The sequence below is a fragment of the Macaca thibetana genome, chromosome 13, assembly GCF_024542745.1.
Source record: "Macaca thibetana thibetana isolate TM-01 chromosome 13, ASM2454274v1, whole genome shotgun sequence".
In the NCBI taxonomy this organism is placed as follows: domain Eukaryota; kingdom Metazoa; phylum Chordata; class Mammalia; order Primates; family Cercopithecidae; genus Macaca; species Macaca thibetana.
The window spans coordinates 68012637-68038116 of record NC_065590.1 but is presented as its reverse complement, the minus strand read 5'-3'; the positions used below and the strand labels follow the sequence as shown (position 1 = coordinate 68038116).

At 42.0% G+C, this 25480-nt stretch overlaps 1 protein-coding gene across 1 annotated transcript in view; it reads right to left on the bottom strand.

Annotated features, from left to right (window-relative positions):
- Nucleotides 1–15571: 15571 nt before the first annotated feature.
- Nucleotides 15572–25480, bottom strand: part of CDKL4 (cyclin dependent kinase like 4) — a 56592-nt gene continuing 46683 nt past the window's right edge. Inside the window, exons 7-9 of the mRNA XM_050753391.1 lie at nucleotides 24919–24975; nucleotides 19498–19632; nucleotides 15572–16687 (exon numbers count right to left, since the gene is read on the bottom strand). Coding sequence (XP_050609348.1) covers nucleotides 16586–16687; nucleotides 19498–19632; nucleotides 24919–24975 — 294 coding nt within the window. The 3' untranslated portion in view covers nucleotides 15572–16585. The remainder of the gene's footprint in view (nucleotides 16688–19497; nucleotides 19633–24918; nucleotides 24976–25480) is intronic.

Here is a 25480-nt window from a genome sequence, read left to right as displayed (position 1 = left end):
AAGTGCTGGGATTGCAGGTGTGAGCCACCGCACCCAGCTAATTTTTCTATTTTTAGTGGGACGGAGTTTCACCATGTTGGCCAGGCTGGTGTTGAACTCCTGACCTCAGGTGACCTGCCCTCCTTAGTCTTCCCAAGTGCTGGGATTACAGGCGGGAGCCACCATGCCCAACATCATTCCCTGATTTTATCATCTATTCTATTTTTTAAAAAAATGAGTATAGTGGTGCTTTTTTATTTTTTTTATTTTTTAATTTATTTATTATTATTATACTTTAAGTTGTAGGGTACATGTGCATAACGTGCAGGTTTGTTACATATGTATACTTGTGCCATGTTGGTGTGCTGCACCCATAGTGGTGCTTTAAAGACAGCTTCATTGAAATTTAATTGCTATACCATAACATTCACCATTTCCAAATATGCAATTCAGTGTTTTTTTAGTCACAGATTGTGTGATTATCACCACTATTTATTTTTTAACAATTTCATCATCCTTGCTTTTTGAACTTGTTTTTCCATTTTATTTTATAATTATTATACATAAAAGTGGCCTCAAATCCAGTTAAATAAGGTAATAAAGAGATGTAAATAATTAAACAAATATAGTTTTGACCACCTATTTAATCTATGTTTAACATTTCTTTTGGTCCTTTAACTTTTTCAAGACCTTGGTTTCCTTATCTGTAAAATCAGAAGTTTGGTGTGATCCCACAAAAGACTCCCTGATTTAAATTCTATCTTTTTATGTAGCATTCATATGACTGTTCACATTTCATGATAATTTTAACACTGTCACTTTGGTTAGAGTCAGGCCTTGCATATACAGAAGAATATGCAGATAACTTTATTTACAAGTGTGATGTCCACAGAAAGAGATCATTTTGGGCTGGGTGCAGTGGCTCATGCCTGTAATCGCAGCACTTTGGGAGGCCGAGGCGGTGGATCACTTGAGGTAAGGAGTTCGGAACCAGCTGGCCAACATGGTGAAACACTATCTCTACTAAAAATACAAAAATTAGCTGGGCATGGGGGTGCACACCTGTAATCCCAGCTCCTTGGGAGGCTGAGGCAGGAGACTTGCTTGAATGTGGGAGGCGAAGGTTGCAGTGAGCCAAGATCACGCCACTGCACTCCAGCCTGCGTGACAGAGCAAGACTCTGTCTCAAAAAAAACCAAAAAAACAAAAAAATTTGTTATAGTTTGGAGCTAGCCATGCTAAGGACACAGTGTTCTTACACAGTTGTTTTAACTAAGGTTGGCATTAGAGAAATCACAAGTTATCAAGATGTAAAAGTTGATGGGAAATTGAAAATGGCCCAAGCAAGGGACTTGGCTTTAGGGAGTCAATGCTTACCAACTTTAAATGCAAAAATAAGTTAAAAATTTGGTGGAAATTTTCTGAGATTTTTCAAGCTGGTTCTGCCACTTTCTGGCTACCTCTCCGAACCTGAGATTTCTCATTTGTAAAATGTGGATAACAAAACCTACTTCCTATGTTGTCTGGGAAAGTACAGAAGAAAAAATAGATAAAGCATCCAGTACAACGCCTGGCATCTGATGAAGGCTTAATGCACTTTAGTTCTCTTGAACCGGTTAATGTACGAAGAACTTAAAGGCAATCAGAAAACAGGTAATAGTACATACATGTTGGGGAGATGTTGGTCAAAGGATACAGAATTTCATTTAGGAGGAATGAGTTCAAGAGATCTATTGTACAATGTGGTGACTCTAGTTAATAACAATATATTGCATTTATAAGAATTGCTAAGAGAATAGACTATATGTGTTCTTACCACACACAAAAAGATGAGTATGTGAGGTAATGCCTATGCTAATTAGCTCAATTTAACCATTCCACAATGTATATTATTTCAAAACAACCTTTGTATACACTATGTATTATTTTTATTCATTAATTAAAAAGCAAAAATAGTATATATATATGTAACTATGATACTTTATGAATGGGTAAAATTAAAATGAGTTGAAAAAGCCATAATTTAGCTCTATTATGTATTAATGATTTGTATTTCAATATATGGTAGCTGCTTTATATTTAGAATATTGATTTAAATTATTTCTTTCCTTTTTACTACATTAAGCTTGAGATTTCTCCAGTTATTTCATGCTTCTTCCCAGTTTTGGCGCTGTGAAATTCCCTAAAATATTAAACTGCATTGATCATTATTGTTCTAAGGGTTTAGAAGTTCTGACAATTAGAAAAAAATATATAAAAAACACTAAGTTTGTCCAAGATAAGGTAAGTGATAGTTAGCAAGTTCGGATAAAATTCAAAATACTGTAAATAATGTTCTGGGACTTTTACATACTGAGAGAGTGCTGGAAAATCTCCTGGCAGTGTTGCTAGATGGAGCCTTCTTGGGACTCTGGCCAAGGATTTACTTTAATCCTTAGGAATTTCGCAATTTGAAATTGAAGTTTCAATTTCGCTTGTATTTAATAGCTATTCTCTCCGCCATGCACATTCTTCTTTGTCAATGTTATTGATCAAAGGGCCTGTTGTGCACTTATTAGGTAAGAACAGCATTCTTCTTCTTCGGAGTGGCGTCCAACTCATCTATTTATGGCATGCTATCATATGGCAACAAGGAGTTGAAAGTGCTTACAAAGGCAAGACTGAACAGCAGCAACAACAAAACAAAAACCAAGCCCAGTGTTGAATAACAAAACATCTTCTACCTCTTATATATCACTAGCTTGCTTAAAAAATAAAAGCTGGGCTTTTTCTTGCAAAGCAACTGCACCTCAGGATCCATTTGCCACTGTGGAGCTAGTAGCTCTCCACAGCAGACAAGACGGAGATTGAAGATCTCAGAGTAGATCAGGAAGGTGGAAAGATGCAGTGCTAATTTCTTCCTTGTGAAGCGGGTAGAGCGTGATCCCTAGCCAGGCCCTCTCTCTGTGCTCACATCTCAATTCAATCTGCAACAGACCTGAGAAAAGGAAGGTGGATGGGGACACAGGAGCAGGACGATAGATGGATGACAGCTGTTTGTTATGTCATTTTATTTATTTAATTACTTTTTTTTTTTTTTTTTTGAGGCAGAGTCTCACTTGGTTGCTCAGGCTGGAGTACAGTGGCATGATCATGGTTCACTGCAACCTCCGCCTCCTGGGCTCAAACGATTCTCCCACCTCAGCCTCCTGAGTAGCTAAAATTACAGACACCGGCCACCACACCCGACTAATTTTTCTATTTTTTGTAGAGATGGAGTTTCACCATGTTGACCAGGCTGGTCTCGAACTCCTGACCTCAAGTGGTCCACCCGCCTTGGCCTCCCAGAGTGCTGGGATTACAGGCGTGAGCCATCGCCCCGGCCTGTTATGTCATTTCACAAAGTGTGTTAGCTGGAAGGATCCTTAAAATCATCTAATGTAGCTCGATACCCCTTATTACAGATGGAGGGGCCAATGAGCGAAGAGGACATACCCAGTGCCGTGAGGTTAGGTAGCAGAGGTGGCCCTAGATCCCAGCCAAGGTATTTTCCACTTTCCTACACTGCTTTGATGGATTTCTTTGGAAGAACACACGGCCAAGGTCTGAGTTGGTAAATTTCCAAAGCAGACACGGTTTGCTATAGGCAAATTTCCAGCTTCTTTGTTTCTCTTTTGTGGTGCTCTCTACTCCCAACCCCTAGAAAAGTCCCAGTGCCTTCATGTTGCTCTCTGGTCACCCAACAGTCCCACCACCCCAGCCCCACATGCATTTTCTCAGCATACCGATGACAAACAGCTCTTGGGAAAGCTATCCCTTTAAAACTGGTACTTAATCTCCCTAATCTTCTCAGTGGGATTGCTTTGAAACTCGAACTTCTAATTACATTCTAATTTTTAAATGTTAAATATTTAAAGCAGAATGAGAAAGGAATTTTTAATCTCTTCTAGGCCAACCAGTCAATAGTGCAGATTTAGTTATGGTCTTGCTCAATTTCAAGTCAAAAAGGGCTCAGCAAGATGGGAAAAGCAAGCTGGTATGCAGACGCTTTGTTGCAGGTGGGAAGTACTGTGAGTTCTCAGGGTGTGAACCCAGTAGAGCTCAAAGGAGTTTAGGGCAGTAGCAGCCTCGGACTTCCAATGAACGCCTTGAAGTCAATTCATGACTAAGAACACTTAATTAATTAATTAATTAATTAAGACGGAGTCTTGCTCTGTTGCCCAGGCTGGAGTGCAGTGGCACGATCTTGGCTCACTGCAGCTTCCATCTCCTGGGTTCAAGCGATTCTCCTGCCTCAGCCTCCCAAGTAGCTGGGATTACAGGTATGTGCCACCACACCTAATTTTTATATTTTTAGTAGAGGCCAGGCTGGTCTTGAACTCTTGATCTCAAGTGATCCGCGCACCTTGGCCCCCCAAAGTGGTGGGATTACAGGCATAAGCCACTAAGCCTGGACAAGAACCCATAATTTAGAGGGAATATTTGATGGAGTCAATTTTGGTGAGGGATTATTTTTCCCAAATGGGATTACCTTTAAAAATAAGAAGGTGTACTGCATCCAGAGAGAGATCAATCTTTAAAATATATTGTAGGGATTTATTTGAATTCAATCTAAGGTTATTTTCAAATGTAGTTTATATAAAATAGTGCTGGCTTTTACAGGGAGTTCTTATATTAGACACAATTAGAGTGATTTTCTCTGATCTGGAAATTGTAAGTAGTAGAAGGGGGAGATTAGCAAATTCGGGAAGAAGGAAATTGGATAATGGAACCAGCCTTTGTCAGAGCAGAGCGTAGAATACTGAGGATTTGATGAAGGATGAAACTGATGAATAGGAAAGGGATTCAAATCTAAGAAAAGTAGATATTGGTTGGAGAGGAGAGTAATTATGAAACAGGAAGGAGGAACAGTGGAAAAAAGATCTTGAAATGGGGACTTCTTCAATATAAGTAACAGTAGGGATTTTTTTTTTTTTTTTTTTTTTTTTTTTTTTGAGACAGCGTCTTGCTCTGTCACCCTGGCTGGAGTGCAGTGGGTCAGTCTCAGCTCAGTGCAACCTCAGGATTACAGGTGGATACCACCACGTCCAGCTAAATTTTGTATTTTTAGTTGACATGGGGGTTTCACCATGTTGGCCAGGTTGATCTTGAACTCCTAACGTCAAGTGATCCATCCTTCTTGGCCTCCCAAAGTGCTGGGATTATAGGTGTGAGCCCCCACACCCTGCCACAAGTATGGATTCTTTCTAGCTAGTACTTTCTTTTTTTCCTTTCTTTTTTTTTTTTTGGAGACACGGTCTTGCTCTGTTGCCTAGGCTGGAGGGCAGTGGTTTGATCACAGCTCACTGCAGCCTCCATCTCCTGGTCTCAAGTCATCCTCCCACCTTAGCCTCCCTAGTATTAATAGTTGGGACTACAGGTGTGTGCCACCATGCCTGGCTAATTTTTTCATCTTTTGTAGAGATGGGGTCTTGCCATGTTGCCCAGGCTGGTTGCCTCAGCCTCCCAAAGTGCTGGGATTACAGGCGTGAGTCAGCACCCCTGGCCGCTAGCTAGTACCTCTAATGGTTCCTTTTCTATTTTTTTTTCACTGCAACTATTTCTCAAGGATTAGAACTGAATGTTCTTCTTACTCATAGCACTACCTCACTGCCTCAGGAAAATAAATTGCTCATATGATTTTAGTGGCCGGAATATACAGCTTTAATTAAGATTTGTGTTTCTGGCCTGAGTGCCGTGGCTCATGCCTATAATCCCAGCACTTTGAGAAGCCGAAGTGGGCACACAGCTTGAGCTCAGGAGTTCAGGACCAGCCTGGGCAACATGGTGAAACCCTGTCTCTACTAAAAACACAAAAATCAGCCAATCATGGTGGTGTGCATCTGTAGTCCCAGCTACTCGGGAGGCTGAGGTGGGAGGATGGCTTAAGCCCAGGAGGCAGAGGTTGCAGTGAGCCAAAATCACACCACTGCACTCCAGCCTGGGTGGCAGAGTGAGACCCTGCCTCAAAAAAAAAAAAAAAAAAAAAAAAAAAAAAAAAAAAAAGACTATCTAATAGACACAATATTAAATTTGTTTTGTGTCTTCCAAACCAAAAATGTTTCTTCTTCAAAACTTAGTGATACCGCCCCAGCCAACTCTTCTATCTCTGATCATTTCAATCCTGAGGGAGATCTCTTGGAGTCATGGTCAGATTTATTTCATGATGTTCCTGTTGGTGTTTTCCTTACGTTTTCTGGTGAGGTCTTATGTCTTTCAGGTTAAGCTTGTTAGGCTGTTTCCTCTTGGTGGCTATGTATCCACTGAGGGCTTATTTTCTTCAGGTGATAGTGTTTGCTAAACAATAAGCAAACTTTTTCAAAGAGTGTCAATGAACTAAATTGGTGTAAAGAAAATAACCTGACTTTTTTTTTTTTTTTTTGCTGTAAGACAAGAGCTTTTTCATATTAGGAATGTAAAAGCGACCAAATGGAAGATACAAGCAATTGAGTAAGATGAGGTTTCATGCTTCTTTGGGAGGCAACATGGCAACTACTGCATTAAAAAAAATTATATGAGGCCTCTCATGGTAGCTCTCGCCTGTAATCCCAGCACTTTGGGAGGCTAAGGCAGGAGGAGAGCTGAGGCCAGGAGTTCAACTGGCCCGGGCAACATAGTGAGAACCCCCGTCTCTCCAAAAAAAAAAAAAAAAAAAAAGGCCATGCCCAGCTACTTGAGAAGCTGACTGAGGTGGGAGGATCACTTGAGCCCAGAAGTTTGAGGCCAGCCTGGGCAACATAGTGAGACTCCTGTTCCTTCAATTTTTTTTTTTTTTTTTGGAGACTGAATTTTGCTCATATTGCCCAGGCTAGAGTGCAACAGCACAATCTTGGCTCACTGCAACCTCTGCCTTCTGGTTTCAAGCGATTCTTCTGCCTCAGCCTCCCAAGTCACTGGGATTACAGGTGCCCACCACCACGCCCAGCTAATTTTTTTGTATTTTTTAGTAGAGACAGGGTTTCACCATGTTGGTCAGGCTGGTCTCGAAATGCTGACCTCGTGATCCACCTGCCTCGGCCTCCCAAAGTGCTGGGATTACAAGCATGAGCCACTGCACCTGGCCCTTGAGACTCCTGTTTCTTAAAAAAGAAAAAAACAAAAATGGAAGTTTCCTTTTAGGCCATGGTGAAAACTTGAGCAAATTTTGTATTCATATGTTTGGTAAAATACAATGTTTTGGACCATTTCTTTAATACACTGCTTTAGATTTCCCCTGTAGCGTGCTTACACATGTTTTATGAGACCCTTGGAAGTATAGCAGCCTTGACGGGGTAGGTGGTGGGGATAGACTCCCTAGAATGTACTTAGAGTTCTAGGTTAAATAACATCAGATTTTATGCCTTATCTTAACTCTGCATATTATTTGGGAACATGTGCTCAACTGTAGTGCAATCTAAAAATATACTCTGTTTCAGCTGGGTACAGTGGCTCACGCCTGTAATCCCAGCACTTTGGAGGCCGAGGCGAGTGGTTTGCCTGAGCTCAGGAGTTCACAAACAGCCTGGGCAACACGGTGAAACCGTCTCTACTAAAATACAGAAAATTAGCCAGGCGTGGTGGTGTGTACCTGTAGTCCCAGCTACTTGGGATGCTGAGGCAGGAGAACTGCTTGAACCCAGGAGGCAGAGGTTGCAGTGAGCCGAGACTGCGCCACTGCACTCCAGCCTGGGCAACAGAGTGCTACTCCGTCTCAAAAAATATATATTCTGTTTCAGTTATGTATTGCTGCATAACAAATCATCCCAACATTTAGTGGCTTAAAACAACGATTTATTATTTCTCACAATTCTGTGGTTTGACTAGGCTCAGCTGGACAGTTAACCTATTCCACTTGGTGCTGGCTGGGGACCATTGTTTGGCTATATTTGGCGGGTGGCTGCACGGAGTTGGAAGGTCCAGGAAGGCTTCACTCATGTGTCTGGCCCTTTAGTGCTTCTCCAGGGGTCTCTGTCTCTCTCCGTGGTATCTTAATAGTCCAGCCTAAGCTCTTTTGCAGCAGGGTAGCTGGCTTTCCCAGAGAGAGGGAATAGAAGCTGCCAGGCCCTCCAAGGGCTAGGTCCAGAAATGGCACAGCATCACCTCTGCTGCATTCTGTGTGCCTCAGGAAATCACAAGGCCAGCTTGGACTCAGGTAGGAACAGAGGAGGGCAACTTCACCTCTTGATAAAAAGAGTGGCAAAGGATCATTGCAAAAGGCATGTAGGCTGGGAGAAATTGTTGCAGTCATCAATAGAAACAATCTACTATGCTCTTTTTAACACAGGCACCATTAAAAGAATAAAAGCAGAAAGATTAGTTAAAAATAAAATAAAAGAATTGGAGCATATTTAAATAGTGACCTAATTCATTATTTTATAGTTGTTTTTCTCTCTTTTGATCATTAGTCTGAGTTTGGTCTTCAGCCCTTTTCACCTTTTACAACCCACAACAGAAATCACTGTGATAGCCTGGAAATGAAGATGCAAGAAAATTTCATATCCTGTAGCTTCAGTATTATAAGAGATCAGATAAATATTTTGATAAATCGAAAGAAAAAGAATCTTACAGCCTCAAAGTAAAGTTGTGAAGATTTTCTCAAGGATAAGCATCTAGTTAGTTAGACTGGAAAATATTTTGTTAGTTTTTTCATTTGTAAAAATTTCCAACACAAGGCACACACAAAAAGTTTGCCATGCCAGCCGTTCAGATATTCCAACCAATAGGAAATTAACAAGTTGCGGAATTTACATATGAAGATGACAGTTTTTCTCATTTAAATACGAAGTATTAGAAAATTAATGAATAGCTGAGTTGAATAGAAATTAGGAGACAGAAATTTTTATTTTATTAAAATAAGCTAAAGAACATAGTCAAGTTATACATACAAATATAAAGTCAGCAAAATATTTAATCCCATATGTGGGTTTTCAAAGTATCTTAAGCTAAATTTTTAAAAACCATAATATTATGTATATTTAACATAATAAAACTAAAATTGCTTTTAGTGAATTGTTTCTAGTAGTTTAAATTATGATTAGGCTAATTATCAATGTTAACTAACATATAGCTACAATTTCAAGTGGTTTGAAATATACCTGCTTCTACACAAATATGTTCTAAAATAATAAATGGACATACAGAATCTTCAGTATGACAATATTTAGACATATGGTCTATGAGTTAGTGTTCGTAACAGAAAGAAAAATTTTAACTTTAAAAATACAAATCATTTATATGCCTGTTGAGTAGGATTACCAAATCTCAGCTTGAGCAAATTTTGGGATAAATTAAAAGTTGACTGAACCAGGCCGGGGGAGGTGGCTTATGCTTGTAATCCCAGCACTTTGGGAGGCTGAGGCAGGTGGATCACCCAAGGTCAGGAGCTTGAGACCAACCTGGTCAACATGGTGAAACCCCATCTCTATTAAAAATACAAAATTAGTTGGGTGTGGTGGCTCATATCTGTAATCTCAGCTACTTAGGAGGCTGAGGCAGGATAATCACTTGAACCCGGGAGTTGGAGGTTGCAGTGAGCTGAGATTGCGCTACTGAAACTCCATCTCAAGGCCAGGTGCGGTGGCTCACACCTGTAATCCCAGCACTTTGGGAGGCTGAGGCGGGCGGATCACGAGGTCAGGAGATCGAGATCATCCTGGCTAACACGGTGAAACCCCGTCTTTACTAAAAATACAAAACAAATTAGCCGGGCGTGGTGGTGGGCGCCTGTAGTCCCAGCTACTCCGGAGGCGGAGGCAGGAGAATGGGGTGAACCCGGGAGGCGGAGCTTTCGTGAGCTGAGATTGCGCCATCGCACTCCAGCCTGGGCGACAGAGTGAGACTCCATCTCAAAAATAAAAAACAAAAAAGAAACTCCATCTCAAAAAGAAAAAAAAAAAAAGAGAGAGAGGCTGAGTCCTTGCTTTTTTTTTTTTTTTTTTTTGAGACAGAGTCTCACTCTGTTGCCAGGCTGGAGTACAGTGGTGTTATCTCAGCTCACTGCAAGCTCTGTCTCCGGGGTTCAAGCGATTCTCCTGCCTCAGCCTCCCAAGTAGCTGGGACTACAGGCACACGCCACCACGCCCAGCTAATTTTTGTATTTTTAGTAAAGACAGGGTTTCACCATGTTGGCTAGGACGGTCTCGATCTGTTGACCTCGTGATCTGCCCGCCTCGGCCTCCCAAAGTGCTGGGATTATAAGCATGAGCCACTGCGCCCGGCTTGAGTCCTTGCTTTTGAAACAAAAATGTATACAATTCAGATATATCTGTAAAATTTAATTATCATTTACTGAAACTACTAAAAGTGTTGCTGAAGTTAAAACTTGATTAAATGCTTTTCCTTGATGATATGTATCATTTCCAATTCTTTGATGAAAACGTCAAAGAATGATTACATATTACTCTGCATTTTAAAAACACACCTATTTTATTTTATTAAAATCTAGTGATAATTAGCTTCAAAATCCACTTTCATTTAGAAAATTTAATCTGTGTTAGATGGTTGCCTGTAAACTACTACTCCCAAAGTGCCAAGATTACAGGTGTGCACCACCATGCCTGGCCCTAACTACTACTCTTAAACACCTTTAGTCTTCTACTAAAACAAGAATGAAGTTGTTAATTTTCATATAAAACACACAACTCTCCAGCCTGGAGACTGAGTGAGATGCTGTCTCCAAAGAGCAAACAAACACACACATATGCAGAACATTAACTTGTGAGTGGCATTTTATCTTTATGTCCTGAAAATCTGTATCTTTGTGATGAAGCTAACACTGACTCCCCAGTTTTGTTGCTGTTGTTGTTGTTTTGTTTTGTTTTTTTTTTTTTGAGACAGAGTCTCGCTCTGTCGCCCAGGCTGGAGTGCAGTGGCCTGATCTCAGCTCACTGCAAGCTCCGCCTCCCGGGTTCACGCCATTCTCCTGCCTCAGCCTCCCGAGTAGCTGGGACTACAGGCGCCCGCCACCTCGCCCGGCTAGTTTTTTGTATTTTTAGTAGAGACGGGGTTTCACCGTGTTAGCCAGGATGGTCTCGATCTCCTGACCTCGTGATCCACCCGTCTCGGCCTCCCAAAGTGCTGGGATTACAGACTTGAGCCACCGCGTGTGGCGTTGTTGTTGTTTTTGAAACAGAGTCTTGTGCTTGTCGCCCAGGCTAGAGTGCAAAGGCACAATATTGGCTCACTGCAACCTCCGCCTCCCGGGTTCAAGCGATTCTCTTACCTCAGCCTCCCGAGTAGCTGGGATTACAGGTGCCCACCACCACGCCTGGTTAATTTTTGCATTTTTAGTAGAGACGGGGTTTCACCATGTTGGCCAGGCTGGTCTTGAACTCCTGACCTCATGATCTGCCCACCTCGGGCTCCCAAAGTGCTGGGATTACAGACGTAAGCCACCATGCCTGGCCCCCCAGTTTTTTAAGGATATTACTGTTCGCAAAATTTTAGGATTATTCCTCTTCTAGTGGTATTTTTTAATTTAAAAAAAATTTTTTTTTTGAGAATTCTGTGACCAGGATTAGAAATCAATGGTGGTAACAAATGACTAAGAAAGTGCTAACTTTTTGGAAAATTGTAATTTTATGGCAAGTAAGCTAAAGGAGCACAAAACATTTTCAGGTCAGGCTCATTCCTGTAATCTCAGCACTTTGGGAGGCCAAGGTGGGTGGATTACTTGAGGTCAGGAGTTCGAGACCAGCCTGGCCGACAGGATGAAACCCCATCTCTACTAAAAATACAAAAATTAGCTGGGCGTGGTGGCACATGCCTGTAATACCAGTTATTTGGGAGGCTGAGGCAGGAGGATCACTTGAACGCGGGAGGTGAAGGCAGCAGTTAACTGAGATTATGCCACTGCATTGTAGCCTGAGTGACAGAGAGAGACTGTCTCACAAAAAAAAAAAAAAAAAAAAAAAAAAAAAAAAAAGGTTTTCAGAATAACCTTAATTTTGTGGTTGGGAAATCTGCAAGTGCAATGAAGAACCGTATACACCTAATTTACAAGGAAAAAAACATTACTTTCTGTTTCAACTCTTCATTCCCCGAGAACTTAGTTCTTACCCTTTACTCAATCACCTCCCTAATCCCAAGGATTCAAAAGCTTCTTGAATACAACTTTTCAGCAATTCAGTCTAGTTAAAGTAATCTTCAGAAAGTGATCTCCTAAAAGGGCTTTGTGGTTGGGGCAAGTTGGAAAAATTACATTCAAATATCACCAGGACTGAAATAGAGACCAAAGACACAGCCCAAGCACACAGGCTTCCAGGGCTGAGAGAGGTCTAATGAAATGTCCTTTATGTTGGAGCTCTAAGAATAAGCAAAGTCTGCATTTTGAATGGCCTGAAAATACTGTGAAAGCAAACAAACTAAAAAAACAAACAAATAAAAAACTCTTTGGAGACTCTCAAGTACGTGTGTGTGGAAAGTCTGAGGAAACTAAGGTGGGAAGAGGCCACGAAGAGGCAGAGCACAGAGGAGTGTTCGGGCAGCGTCACTCAGCATGATGGCACAGTACTTGGACAGCATCAGGAAGGAGCTACATAAACAAATTAAAAGGCTTGAAAGTTGGCATAAGTGAGACAGAACCCGGGTGATCCAGAAACTGCACAAGAGCCTAATAGAAACTCGTAATTACGGGATCAAGTAGGCTTCTGTGAAGAGTCTGGGACAAGACTATTTGCTAAAGATAAGTCTTATAAAATGCATTACACAGGCTGGGCGCCGTGGCTCACGCCTGTAATCCTAGCACTTTGGGAGGCTGAGGCAGGCGGATCATGAGGTCAGGAGTTCAAGACTAGCCTGGCCAACATGGTGAAAACTCATTTTTACTAAAAATACAAAAAAAAAAAAAAAATTAGCTGGGCATGGTGGCACACACCTGTAATCCCAGCTACTAGGGAGGCTGAGGCAGGAGAATCGTTTGAGCCCGGGAGGCAGACGTTGCAGTGAGCTGAGATCGCACCACTGCACTCCAGCCTGGGCATGACAGGGTGAGACTCTGTCCCCCCCCAAAAAAAGAAAAAGAAAAATGGCATTGCACAATTTGGGAACCAGATGCTGAAGAGCAACTGTTGTCCATGGGCTGAAGGGTGTGAGAGAATTTGTGTGGCATAGAGGTGAGAGAGATGTACTTGAAACAGGAAGGAGTTACAGCTTGAGACTTGGGACCCTGGGCAACGCAGGCAGCAGCAGTGCTATGCTGTGGCCTGGGCCACCCAGGGACAATTAAACAGGCATATGGCATCAGAAACTGATTTTTCTTTTCTTGTCTTTTCTTTTTTTTTTAGATGGAGTCTTGCTCTGTCGCCCAAGCTGGAGTGAAGTGGTGTGATCTTGGCTCACTACAACCCCTGCCTCCTGGGTTCAAGTGATTCTCCTGCCTCAGCCTCCTGAGTAGCTGGGATTACAGGCGCCCACCACCACACCAGGCTAATTTTTGTATTTTTAGTAGAGACATGTTTCACCATGTTGGCCAGACTGGTCTTGAACTCCTGACCTCAAGTGATCAGCCTGCCTCAGCCTCCCAAAAGTGCTGGGATTACAGGCATGAGCCACTGTGCCTGGCCTGTTTATTTGTCTTCATGGTAATATGACTCTATTACAGCATTTTTCTAAGCATTAGCTGTTCTCTCCTGTCCCCTCGCCAGTGACACCTAAATGATGGATTTGTCTGAGGAAAAAAATGAAAAAAAGAAATGCTAGTTTGAATTAATTTTTTAATGCAAGCAAAAATAAGGAAAGACAGTCACCCCACCATCCCTGCCAAAAACTTCGTTGTTATTTGAAACATAATTACAAGCAAAATGGGCAATGGAATGCTGTCTTATTTTCTGCATGTGTATGTGTATATCATATTTTGTATGCATATATATATGCATAAATATATTATCTATATAGATACATAATATATAGAGATATATATTTAGGAGAGCTACAGCAGTATGAGTGGTTTGATAATAAGAAAGCTTAAATGAAAAATATTATGAAAGCTAAAAATAAATTGTTCAGCAAAGTTGCCTTTTATCTTTTATTTCTCATTTTCGTAATATCATCCGATTAAAAATGCATGAAACCGGCTGGGTGTGGTGGGTCACGCCTGTAATCCCAGCATTTTGGGAGGGCGAGGCAGGGAGACTGCTTGAGCCCAGGAGTTTGAGATCAGCCTGGGCAATATAGCAAGACCTTTTCTCTACAAAAAATTAGCTGGGGCCGGGCGCAGTGGCTCACACCTGTAATCCCAGCACTTTGGGAGGCCGAGGCAGGTAGATCACAAGGTCAGGAGATGGAGGCCATCCTGGCTAACACAGTGAAACCCCGTCTCTACTAAAAATACAAAACAATTAGCCGGGCGTGGTGGCAGGTGCCTGTAGTCCCAGCTACCGGGGAGGCTGAGGCAGGAGAATGGCATGAACCTGGGAGGCGGAGCTTGCAGTGAGCAGAGATTTCACCACTGCACTTCAGCCTGGGAGACAGAGTGAGACTCCATCTCAAAAAAAAAAAAAAAATTAGCTGGGCATGGTGACATGTACCTGTAGTCCCAATTACTTGGGAGGCTGAGGCAGGAGGATTGCTTGAGCCCAGGAGGTCGAGGGTGCAGTGAGCCATGATTGCGCCACTCCAGCCTTGGTGACAGAGTGAGACCTTGTCTCAAAAAGAAAAAAAGCAAGAAACATACCAATCTGAAAAGGCATATTCCTGATAACAAGATGAAAATAAGAAGGCCTTAACAGGTTATATTTACACTAAGAATGTAAAATGGCCAGATCAGATCAGCTCACTAAAAGTCCTTCCTGTCTGGGATTACAGGCATGAGCCTGTAATCTTTGGGAGGCCGAGGTGGGAGGATCACTTGAACTCAGGCGTTAGAGACCAGCCTGGGCAACATAGCTAGACCTTGTTTCTACAAAACAAGTTAGAAATTAGCCAGGTGTGGTGGTGCCCGCTGTAGTCCCAGCTACGGGCTGAGGTGGGTGGATCACTTGAGCTGGGGAGGTGGAGGTTGCAGGGAGCTGTGGTTACACCACTGCACTCCAGCCTGGGTGACAGAGCAAGACCCTGTCTCAAAAAAAAAAAAAAAAAAAAGAAATCCTTCCCTTGAACAAAAAACTATTGTTTAGATGTCATAATTCCTTATGAAATGGATGCTTCTACATAACTGAATGAGATTCTCTGGGAGTTTATGTGTTTCTAAGTGCGGAAGACTTTTAGACATGAACATAGGATTTATGTTTCTTCACTAACAATATATCCTTAACTCTTGGTTCTGGACACAGAAAATTTCTGGAATAAAGTGTATTTGCAGAATTTGACAACCATCAAGTATGCCAGACACGGGAGCAGAAATGAGTTAATAAAATATTCTTAATTTTTCTTGATAGGAATATCACTGATAGTGCCTTTTTGCCTAACAGTGATAGCCCTATGCTATTATTTTATATGAGTTCCTTGTTAGAAAACTAAAAGTACTTTTAAATATTCTGCATCATTTTTGATGTCCAGGATAAAAGGCACCTACTACGATGCTGTAAAATTTATAATTTTAAGTATATATTTACAAATACATGTATATACATATATGTATATATGTATGTATGTCAAGTTTAGTTGGGTAAATATCCCAAAGTAAATTCAGCTCAGTTATTGAGGGGTTTGTTTTGCTTTGTTGTTTTGTAAGAGATATGAAATGATATTAACTGAAAGATAATCTTCCTGCTCTTGTGTTTACAAACCAACCTGATTACGACACATTGACTAGTTTTGGGCTGCACAATTTCATAGAGGCTATGGATGCGAATGTTTGCAAGAGAGGACTGGAAATGAGCTATTTAGACAACACACCCCAGAGGATCGGCTTGGGTCCTGAGATGATTTAGATAGGAGGAGAAAAGGATAAGAAATGGTGATATAGCAAAGGACAACAGACAATTATCCGAGGGCATTACTGATGAGGATGGCAATTCCTTGTCATTGGTCCATTGTTTGCTATGTATTGGAATTTGTATGTAATTTTCTCTAGCTTGCTTTAAAAATAGAATCATCAATGCCTCATGAGACAGACAAAGGAGAGCCTGCCGTGGAATCTAGAGATAAACCTGAATGACCTTTCAAGGTTCCCTTTCTACACCAATGTGAAAACACAGAATAAGATACCAGGATTACTCAACAGACCTGGTTACAATAAGTATGAATTACAATGCAGGAACATATGTCATTTCTTACACAAACAGTGAGGCAGGCTATCTGATACTGCTTTAAGAAATTATGTGGTCAGCTGAAGCAAGATGACACATGTAAATCTTTTTCATAAATCAAAGTATAAGCTCACAAATTCTCCATATAAATAGCCTCAGGAGGGGCTGCTCTGATGAAATTGAAAATGTCTCTTCCATATGTACAGTTTTAGGCTTTATAACATTTAAAGAAAATATTCTAAAAGATAAAGTTGGCATGTAAAAGCACGGGGAAAGGAATCAGCAATGATTGGAGCAAAACAATTCTAGAAGGCATCTTAATTTTCATATGGCTCATTTGCATTTGAAACACTGTGAATTCCTATCTCACTTGTACAAAATGTGTACATATTAAATTACTTTGCACTTGAAAGAACATTTTCCTAAATGTTTGGAAGATGATCAAATTTTAACTGGAGGACTTGTTTTCTTCCATCAGGTGTGGGGGAGATGTGGCTTCCTGGTATGAGAGGCAACAGTTGATTCTAATAGCAGAACAAGACAAAAAATAAGAAAGTAAATTGAAAACAATTCTTATTTGTACAATTTGATTTAAAGATGATAAGACAAGTGGATACTTATGGTACAAAGATGTCAAAATACATCAATTTTAAAATTAAGTAGGGTTATCTTTCCAAAAATTGAGATTTTCTGATACCTGAAAATTAGGTTCTATTACTTATTCTAGGATACCCATGGATATACTATTATTTATTTCAGTACACTTAATCTGAGTATCTAGTCAATGTTTAAGAGGTAGATGCCCATCAGCTACTATACAATAATTCCAGGAGACTACACAATACCCATCTCAAAACAAATTTTTGGTTTTTGGACACCATTTCACTCTGTTTCAGCCTGTTGCGCAGGCTGGAGTGCAATGGTGCAATCTCAGCTCACTGCAACCTCTGCCTCCAGATTCAAGCGATTCTTGTGCCTCAGCCTCCCAAGTAGCTGAAATTACAGGCATGAGCGTCCATGCCCAGCTAATTTTTGCATTTTTGATAAGGACAGAGTTTCACCATGTTGGCCAGGCTGGTCTTGAACTCCTGACCTCAGGTGATCCACCTGCCTCAGCCTCCCAAAATGCTGGGATTACAGGCGTGGGCCACCCACCTGGCCTCAAATTTTTAATAGCTAGGATATTGGCAGAACAGCAAAGGCTTAAAACCTCTTTACTATCAACTTTAAACATTATTTAGTTCTTAAGGAAACCACAATGAATGAAAATATTTTTTTCTGTAACATTTGTTTTCTGCCATGGTAAAATGTCTAGGATTCAGGTGTGTCTTCTGAAGGAAAACCAGAACTTGAAAGGCACCCCTGTCTTTCTTTTGGTCTGGCTCCCTGGGCACCTCACTTGAAGGAGAGAGCTGTTTAGGACTGGCCTCATGTGTGTGCTACAGGGGGGCCCACCATGCAGAGGTGGATAGGATGCAGTTTACAGAGGATGGAGAACATGGGCTGATCTCTGTAAATGAGCATCTCTAGGTACATGCTGCCCTTTGTGTTTCTTTCCTTTTGTTGCCTCTGGGCCTTTTGGAAGGCCTTGTTCACAGTCCCTGATCTGTATCAGCTGGGTTACAGGCATTGAACGAAAGGGTAGCACAGCTGTAAACCCAAGCAGAGAGCTGGAGCTGTGAAGGGAGAGCAGCACCCAACCCCCTCGAGGCAAGGCGAGGTCCGTGACAGATTCCCAGGGAGACAGTGACTAGGGGAACCAGGAGGCCAGCGGGGGCAGCTGACACTGTGCACCCTCCCAGGCCAGTGTGGGGGGGAATCCGGTGAGGTGTTTTTTTTTTTGTTTTTTGAGATGGAGTCTTGCTCTTGTTGCCCAAGCTGGAGTGCAGTGGCATGATATTGGCTCACTGCAACTCTGCCTCCCAGGTTCAAGCAAGTCTCCTGCCTCAGTCTCCCAAGGAGCTGGGATTACAGGCACCCGCCACCATGCCCGGCTAATTTTTGTATTTTTAGAAGAGACAGGGTTTTGTCATGTTGGCCAGGCTGGTCTCAAACTCCTGACTTCAAGTGATCTGCCCACCTCGGCCTCCCAAAGTGCTGGGATTACAGGAGAGAGCCACTGCGCCAGCTGAGATGTTTTTAACAGGAGAGTGTCCTTTTACACGCAATTCACACTGTCTTTCAGATTGCTGCCTCAGCAGTCTTTATTTAATTTTTTTGTTGTTATTTAAGTATAAGCTGCATTGGGCTTGATTTGCAAACATTTAATAGTAAAACGTAAAATGGCCCATGTAATCAAAATATGGATACCTGGAGATTTTGGATACACAGAACTAATTTAACATTTCATCTTCTTGATTAGTTTGATTTTTCTCTCCCAACAAACTTCTATTTTAACTATGAAAAGGTTGGGAAAAGCCAACACTTTCTTCCTTTATGGAAAACATGCTAATGAGAAGACAGATGACTGAAAATTAGATTGAAGATGAAAGATTAAGCAAATGCAAACTGTGAAAATTGCTAGCCTCTGATAAATTGGAAATTACCAACTTGGCTTATTATTAGGCAATGTTCGTCTACTTATTTATTTTAATAATATTAAGGACCTTCTATGGGTCAGATACTGTTTTAGGTGCTGGGTTTACAAGGTGAGAAAAAGCCCTGAACCAAAACAAACCTATTTCCATGGAGTTTATGGTTTAACTTCAAAGTTTTCTGAAAGCAAGTGAAGGACAGTCACCTGATAAACTGCAGAATTAATATTTGTCATAAGAGTCACTGTACTGTTCTGCAATACTGGCCCATTGGATAGAATTTGTTTCCCAGATGTCTGGGTTTCATTCCTTTGTAGCTGGCAGATCTTGGTTTTGAGAAAAAGCCTAGGAAAGGCAGACTTAGGTGCCTGCTGTGGGTGAAAAGATGGAAGAGTCAAGTTACCTTTATTGCACATCTGGAGGCTACAGAAAGGCACTTGGATTCCTTTGCAATGCTGGCAAAACTCAGTCCTGTTGGAATCAGCGTTTGATTGTATGAAGTTGTTATATTACGGGTATACAATCTTGTGGGTGGTATATCCAATCAGAGCAGCCAAACAGTTGTGTAACGATTTGATTCAAGTGTGTTTGGAATAAGGTTTTGTAATAATAATCTTGATATTTTCATAGTTCTATGGTTTTATTACATCAATTACCAATATTTATTAAGCTAGACAAATACAACTACACCAGTACAAACGAAAGGTCTTGGTGTCCACCTTGTCTCACTTTGAAAGGCAGACAAACAAAAACAAAAAAGGAATTCTTTTTATAGCACTTTAACTTTTGAGCGGAAGTACCTGCTGGCGTCTGCTGTTTCTTCCTTCATTACGCGCTTTTCTTTTAATTTGGTCCTCATGAAAAGAATCAAAGTAGGAGCTCTCCAGGAGTTGGGAACAGGTTGATCTGTCATCTGGATTCATCTTCAGACACCCCTTTGGAGGAAGAGAATCACAAAGAAGATATTGAGGGAGGGGCTTATTTTGTTACCATGCCCACAAACTGAGTAATAACTTGTTAGGATAAATATGAGTTTAGAAAATCTTCAAGTTTGTGTATTATCAAGTAGTTGGAGCTTGTTAATAGGATTGCTCTTCTTTTTGCTACTTCAAGGTCTTTTGAGGGCAGAATGAATGGATGGTCAGTGTCTCTCTGAAAGAGGCCGCCTGTAGATCTGGTGTTCCCACCAATGACATTGTAAAATCACTACTGAAAGCAAATTGTTTGCAGCAGTCTGCAGAGTGTAGTCCCTGGACTAAAAACATCAGCGTCGCAGGAACTTGCTAGAAACGCGAAGTCTTGGGTCCTACCCCCTGCCTGCCAAAGGGAGTCAAAGCACTGGAGGTGCGGCCTGGCAGTTTGTGTTTGACAAGCTCTCTGGGTGATTCCGATGCCCATATGCTCAGGTTTGAGAACATCTGGGTTAAGGAGATGGCTGAGGAAGTGAGAACCTCAGTCATGAGAGTGAACCTAAAACAAGGAGAAATGAATGGACTATATATTCATATAAAAATAACTACAGGCAAAACAGAAAAGGTGACATGATGACCCTTCTATATTTGAGACCATTAGAAGCCTCTAGGTCAGCTTCTGAGAGTGGGGAGGAGTATCACAGCAGAGGGGTCTGTGGGGGTCCTGACACAAAGAGGTTTTCTCTGAGAAACACTGATACTCCAGCCAGACAGTGGGACTTTGCCCATCAATAAACACAGATTATGATCCATAAACAGTAGCTTTAAGCCAGACCTGGTGGCTCATGCCTGTAATCCTAGCACTTCAGGAGGCCAGAGGTCTGGACCAGACTGGGTAACATAGTGAGACCCCATCTCTCCTACATTTGCATTTTTAAAAGGAGCAGCTTTACAACACCCAGGCACAGATGACCTGACAATTATTGCCTTCCATCCATAAGAGAGAAATAAGGCTCACCACCGTCACAAACATTGTTTTGAGACATTCTGAAGCCCAGACAATTGCATTGCCTGAGGCTGCCCCAGCCGGGCACTGCCCTGTGGTGTCTGTTCCTCCCTGACACCAGCTGACCTCAGATCTCTGAGATCCCTGAAGCTGCCTGCCCATAAGCAGTAGCACCTGGCCCTTGGCGAGCGATCTGATTAGTCCTGTTCTTCAAGAAACAATCCTGCTCAGCAAAACTAGACTTACCTGTCCCTCCATGTCTACTGCCTGGTCCAAGCAAATGACCCCTAATTAATGACCCATGCCATATATCAGCCCCAGCTGCCGAAGCATTCTCCTCAAACCCTAATACTGTCAGGGCTATAACCAGGACAGAAAAACTTTTTTTTGTTTGTTTTTTTGAGACAAAGTCTCGTTCTGGCTGTCAGCCAGGTTGGAATGCAGTGGCGCCACCTCGGCTTACTGCAAGCTCCGCCTCCCGGGTTTGAGCGATTCTCATGCCTCAGCCTCCCAGACGGCTAGAATTACAGGCATGCACCACCATGCTGAGTACATTTTTGTATTTTTAGTAGAGACAGGTTTACCATGTTGGCCAGGCTGGTCTCGAACTCCTGACCTCAAGTAATCTGCCCGCCTCGGCCTCCCAGTGTTGGAACTACAGGCGTGAGCCACTGCACCCGGCCAGAAAGACTATTTTGAATACAGACTGTGATAGTCTCTATTTCTTTATCACTCAATTCTGGTTTTTGCTTCCACTGTTCCATTAAAGTGGCTCTCGTTATTAACACCTCTGACCTCTACTTCCATAGCCTTCAACCGATCATGTGTTTTGAATTCTGTCTCCTCAATAGTATTAGACACTACTGACCAAGCCCTCCTTGAAACTTTGTTTCTCTTTGGCTTCTCTAATCTCTCACTTTCCTTGCTCCTCTCTCCTGGCCACTCCTTTTCAAACCAGCCTTTGCTAGTTTACCTTCTTCTCCACGATGGCTGGATAAAGTTCCTCAAGGCCAAATCCTAGCCACCCCTTTTTTTCTCATCTATTCTTGGTTTCTAGGTGATCTCTTTGCTGCCGATGGCTTCAATTATCAAAGTTTACCAGAGATTTCCACATCTACAATTCCATTCCAGACCTCCCCTAGGAACTCCAGACCTGCAGGCGCAACTGCTTACTTAACATCTGTCTCAAGGTCACTGTTGTGGGTTGAATTGTGTCGCCACAAAAATATATATGTTGAAGTTCTAACTCCCAGTACCTCAGAATGTTACCTTATTTGGAAATAAGGTCTTTGCAGAAGTAATTTGTGAAGACAAGGTCATAATGGCATGGAGTAGACCCCCTAACCCAATTATAATTGGTTTCCTTATAAGAAGAGGGAAGATGGCATAGACAGACACACAGAGTGAATGCCATGCTATGACGGAGGTAGAAATTGGAGTTACATTGTCCCAAGTCAAAGAATGCCTGGGGCTACCAGAAGGTGGAAGAGGCAAGGAAAGACCCTTGCCAAGAGTTTTCAGAGAAAGCCCGGACCTGCCAACACCTGAAAAACCAACACAGGCACTGTATCCTTGCCACCTCTTCTACTTTATTCCCCATATATCAGTCATAATTAAGTCCTATCAGTTTTCCTTTCAAATATATCTTGAATTTATTCACGTTTAATTTAATTTAATTTTAGAGATGAGGTTTCACTGTCGCCCAGGCTAGAGTGCAGTGGCACAATCATGGCTCACTGTGGTCTTCAACTCCTGGGCTCAAGCAATCCTCCCGCCTTAGCCTCCCAAGTAGCTGGGACTAAAGGCAAGTGCCACCATTCCCGGATAATTTTTATTAATTTTTTGTGTTTTGTAGAGATAGGGTCTGACTTTGTCCAGGCTGGTCTCAAATGCCTGGGCTCGAGTGATCCTCCTGCCTTGGACTCCCAAAGTGCTAAGATTACAGGCATGAGCCACCATGCCCAGCCTCATTCACTCATTCATATTTTTATATGGGCTTTCAAAACTATTGAAATCTAGTCCATCACTAAATACCTATGAATTTTCATTTTAAAGAACATTTTTAGATTCTTAGAAGACACTACTAATGCCGAGCTCCCTCCATGGAGTCTGAGCGGGAACAATGTCCTGCTTGATTAGTTCTGAAGCACTAAGATGAACTGAGTAGAACTGAGGCTTCTGAGCCTTTGCCTGCCTGGATTAATAACTTTCTGTATATCAAGAAGCTGACGGATTAATCAGAGGTGTTCCCTGTAGACATGCTCCTGACCCAGAAAACGTCTTGAAGATGGGAGATGAGAAATCAAAACTGTAAAGTCCAAGTCAGGATCCTTTTCTTAAGTCCAAACTTCAAATTTCACAGAAAACGCTCCAATAAAATTTCTAATAGTCTATAGTCTCCTTTTTGATGACTAGCTTAAGCTGATATAGTGATAGGATAGTCATGACTATGGAAATAAATGAGTAATAAATAAGAAAGATTGTGCTCATGGTCTCATTTTAAACCTAATGAAGAGAATACAAAAGACCTGCCATAGATTGGCCACTGCATGCCACTGCTCCCCTTGACTCCGCCATTGCCCAATACGTCATCCACCTGAGCAGTTCCCTGCATAGGTTACGATTCGGTCCCGTGGGATAAACACCAGTTATGGCAGCCAGTACTTATTTGCTGTTAAAGATGTCCTGGGCCGGGTACAGTGGCTCACGCTTGTAATCTCAGCACTTTGGGAGGCCGAGGTGAGTGGATCATGAGGTCAGGAGATGGAGACCATCCTAGCCAACATGATGAAACCCCGTCTCTATTAAAAATACAAAAATTAGCCCAGTGTGGTTGTGCGCGCCTGTAGTCCCAGCTACTCGGGAGACTGAGGCAGGTGAATCGCTCGAACCCAGTTGGCGGAGGTTGCAGTGAGCAGAGAACTCCAGCCTGGGAGACAGAGCAAGACTCTGTCTCAAAAAAAAAAAAAAAAAAAAAAAGGATGTCTCAACTGCAAATTATTAAAGTGTTCTTTCATCTACCATGGGGCAGGAGTCTATAAGATAAGGTGTGACCCATGTAATAGCACAATTCTCGATGCACTGAGAGGATTCTTGGGCCTTAGGTTGATACTTATGGGTCTAAATAAAATAGTTGAGTAACAAACCTAGCTTCATCTAAAAGCTTAGGCAGCCAACCAGGGCTCTTCATCTTTGGAGATGAGGACGGGGAACTTGTCCTACATCTTGCAGTTTTCATGCCCCAGAGTTGCCTTTGAGGGAACCACAGGTCGTCTCTGGCTTCCATCTGAGAATTGGTTGGGCTTGCAGTGCTTGATGCCTCCCTTCTCCCTTGCAGGTTTTGCTAAATTGCAGGTGGGTCAGAACCACCTGTCAAGAACAAGGTCAGGGAATTGGGCTTCTAGGACAGGACCTGCTGAGTGCTGGATGAAGGCAGGTCTGGGCAGTAAGACAGGACAGATGGCAGCTGAGGTCAGGTGGAGCAATGGTATGGGGAGTCTGAGAGCACAGGGGTATCTGGCTCTGACTCTCAGGAGGACTCAGGTTGAAGCACTCCAGCACTCTGGATAGCACCATGGCAGTGATCAGCACTCCCACAAAGGCTGGTCTACAAAGTTGACTCTAGGTCATCCAAATGGCCCCACTGTCTAGATCAGATGAGTCTTAAACTGAGTTGTTGATCGTAATCACCTAAGGGTATGTTTAAAGATACACATGCCAAGGTCCCACTCATGAAAATTCTCCTTCTCAATCTGAGGCTAGATACCGGAATCCATATTTTTCAAAAGCTCCCAGGCCATTCAGATGAATAGCCACATTTGGAAGACACTGCTGTAGACAGAACTTAATTGACTGTTAAAGATAGATACCCTCTCCAGTATCCTCATACCCATTGTCCAATGAGCTTTTGGTATATACAATGGATGGCAGGGTCACACACCTTCTAGTGTGGCTTCATTTGGTCAAGCATGAATGGCAGACTAGGCAGAGGTAAGTTTCTTCTGCTTTTTATTTGAATCTGTCCTTGGTTTGACCATCTCTCTTAGGCCTAGTGCAGGAGCTAGGTCTGGTGTCTGCATGGCTCTGATTTTGCCTCATCTACTAATGTTAATAGATATGTTAGAACAATGACTGCTTTAACCACTGATGTCCCTTTAACTGGGATTATTTTACAGTTCTTTATCATTTTCAATGACTACATCCTATTTTGGCATTATTTAATCCACTTTCCACCCCTCCTCAAATTACCAGCTTCAGTCATTACAATTTATAGCTAATAAGAGTTATAATTGATTCTTAAGTACCTTCATGAAGTTCAGAGCCACAGGATGAGCATCTGAGAACTTTTCCTCAAGAGTTTCCTGAAAAACAAAGTTAAAACATTCAATATTACATAACAACAAAGTAATTGTGTGTGTGTGTGTGTGTGTGTGTGTGTGTGTGTGTATGTGTGTATTTACAGACAGGGTCTCCCTCTGTCTCTCAGGCTGCAGTGCAGTGGCATGATCATAGCTTACTCTAACCTTGAACTCCTGGGCTCAAGAGATTTTTCCACCTCAGCCTCCTGAGTATCTAGGACTATAGGTGGGTGCCACCACACCCAGCTAATTTTTTATTTTTTTGTAGAGATGGGGTCTTGCTATGTTGCATGAGCTGGTCTCAAACTTTTGGCCTCAAGTGATTCTTCTGCCTCAGTCTCCCAAAGTGCCGGGATTATAGGGGTGAGCCAGCTCACCTGGCCTATATTTTGAATATATTAGTAATAACAACACTTTAAAGACAGACCCTCTAGTAGGTTAGATAATTCATTTTAAATATATTTTTAAAAAATCATGCTTTTATATAATTGTACACTGTAAAGATCTG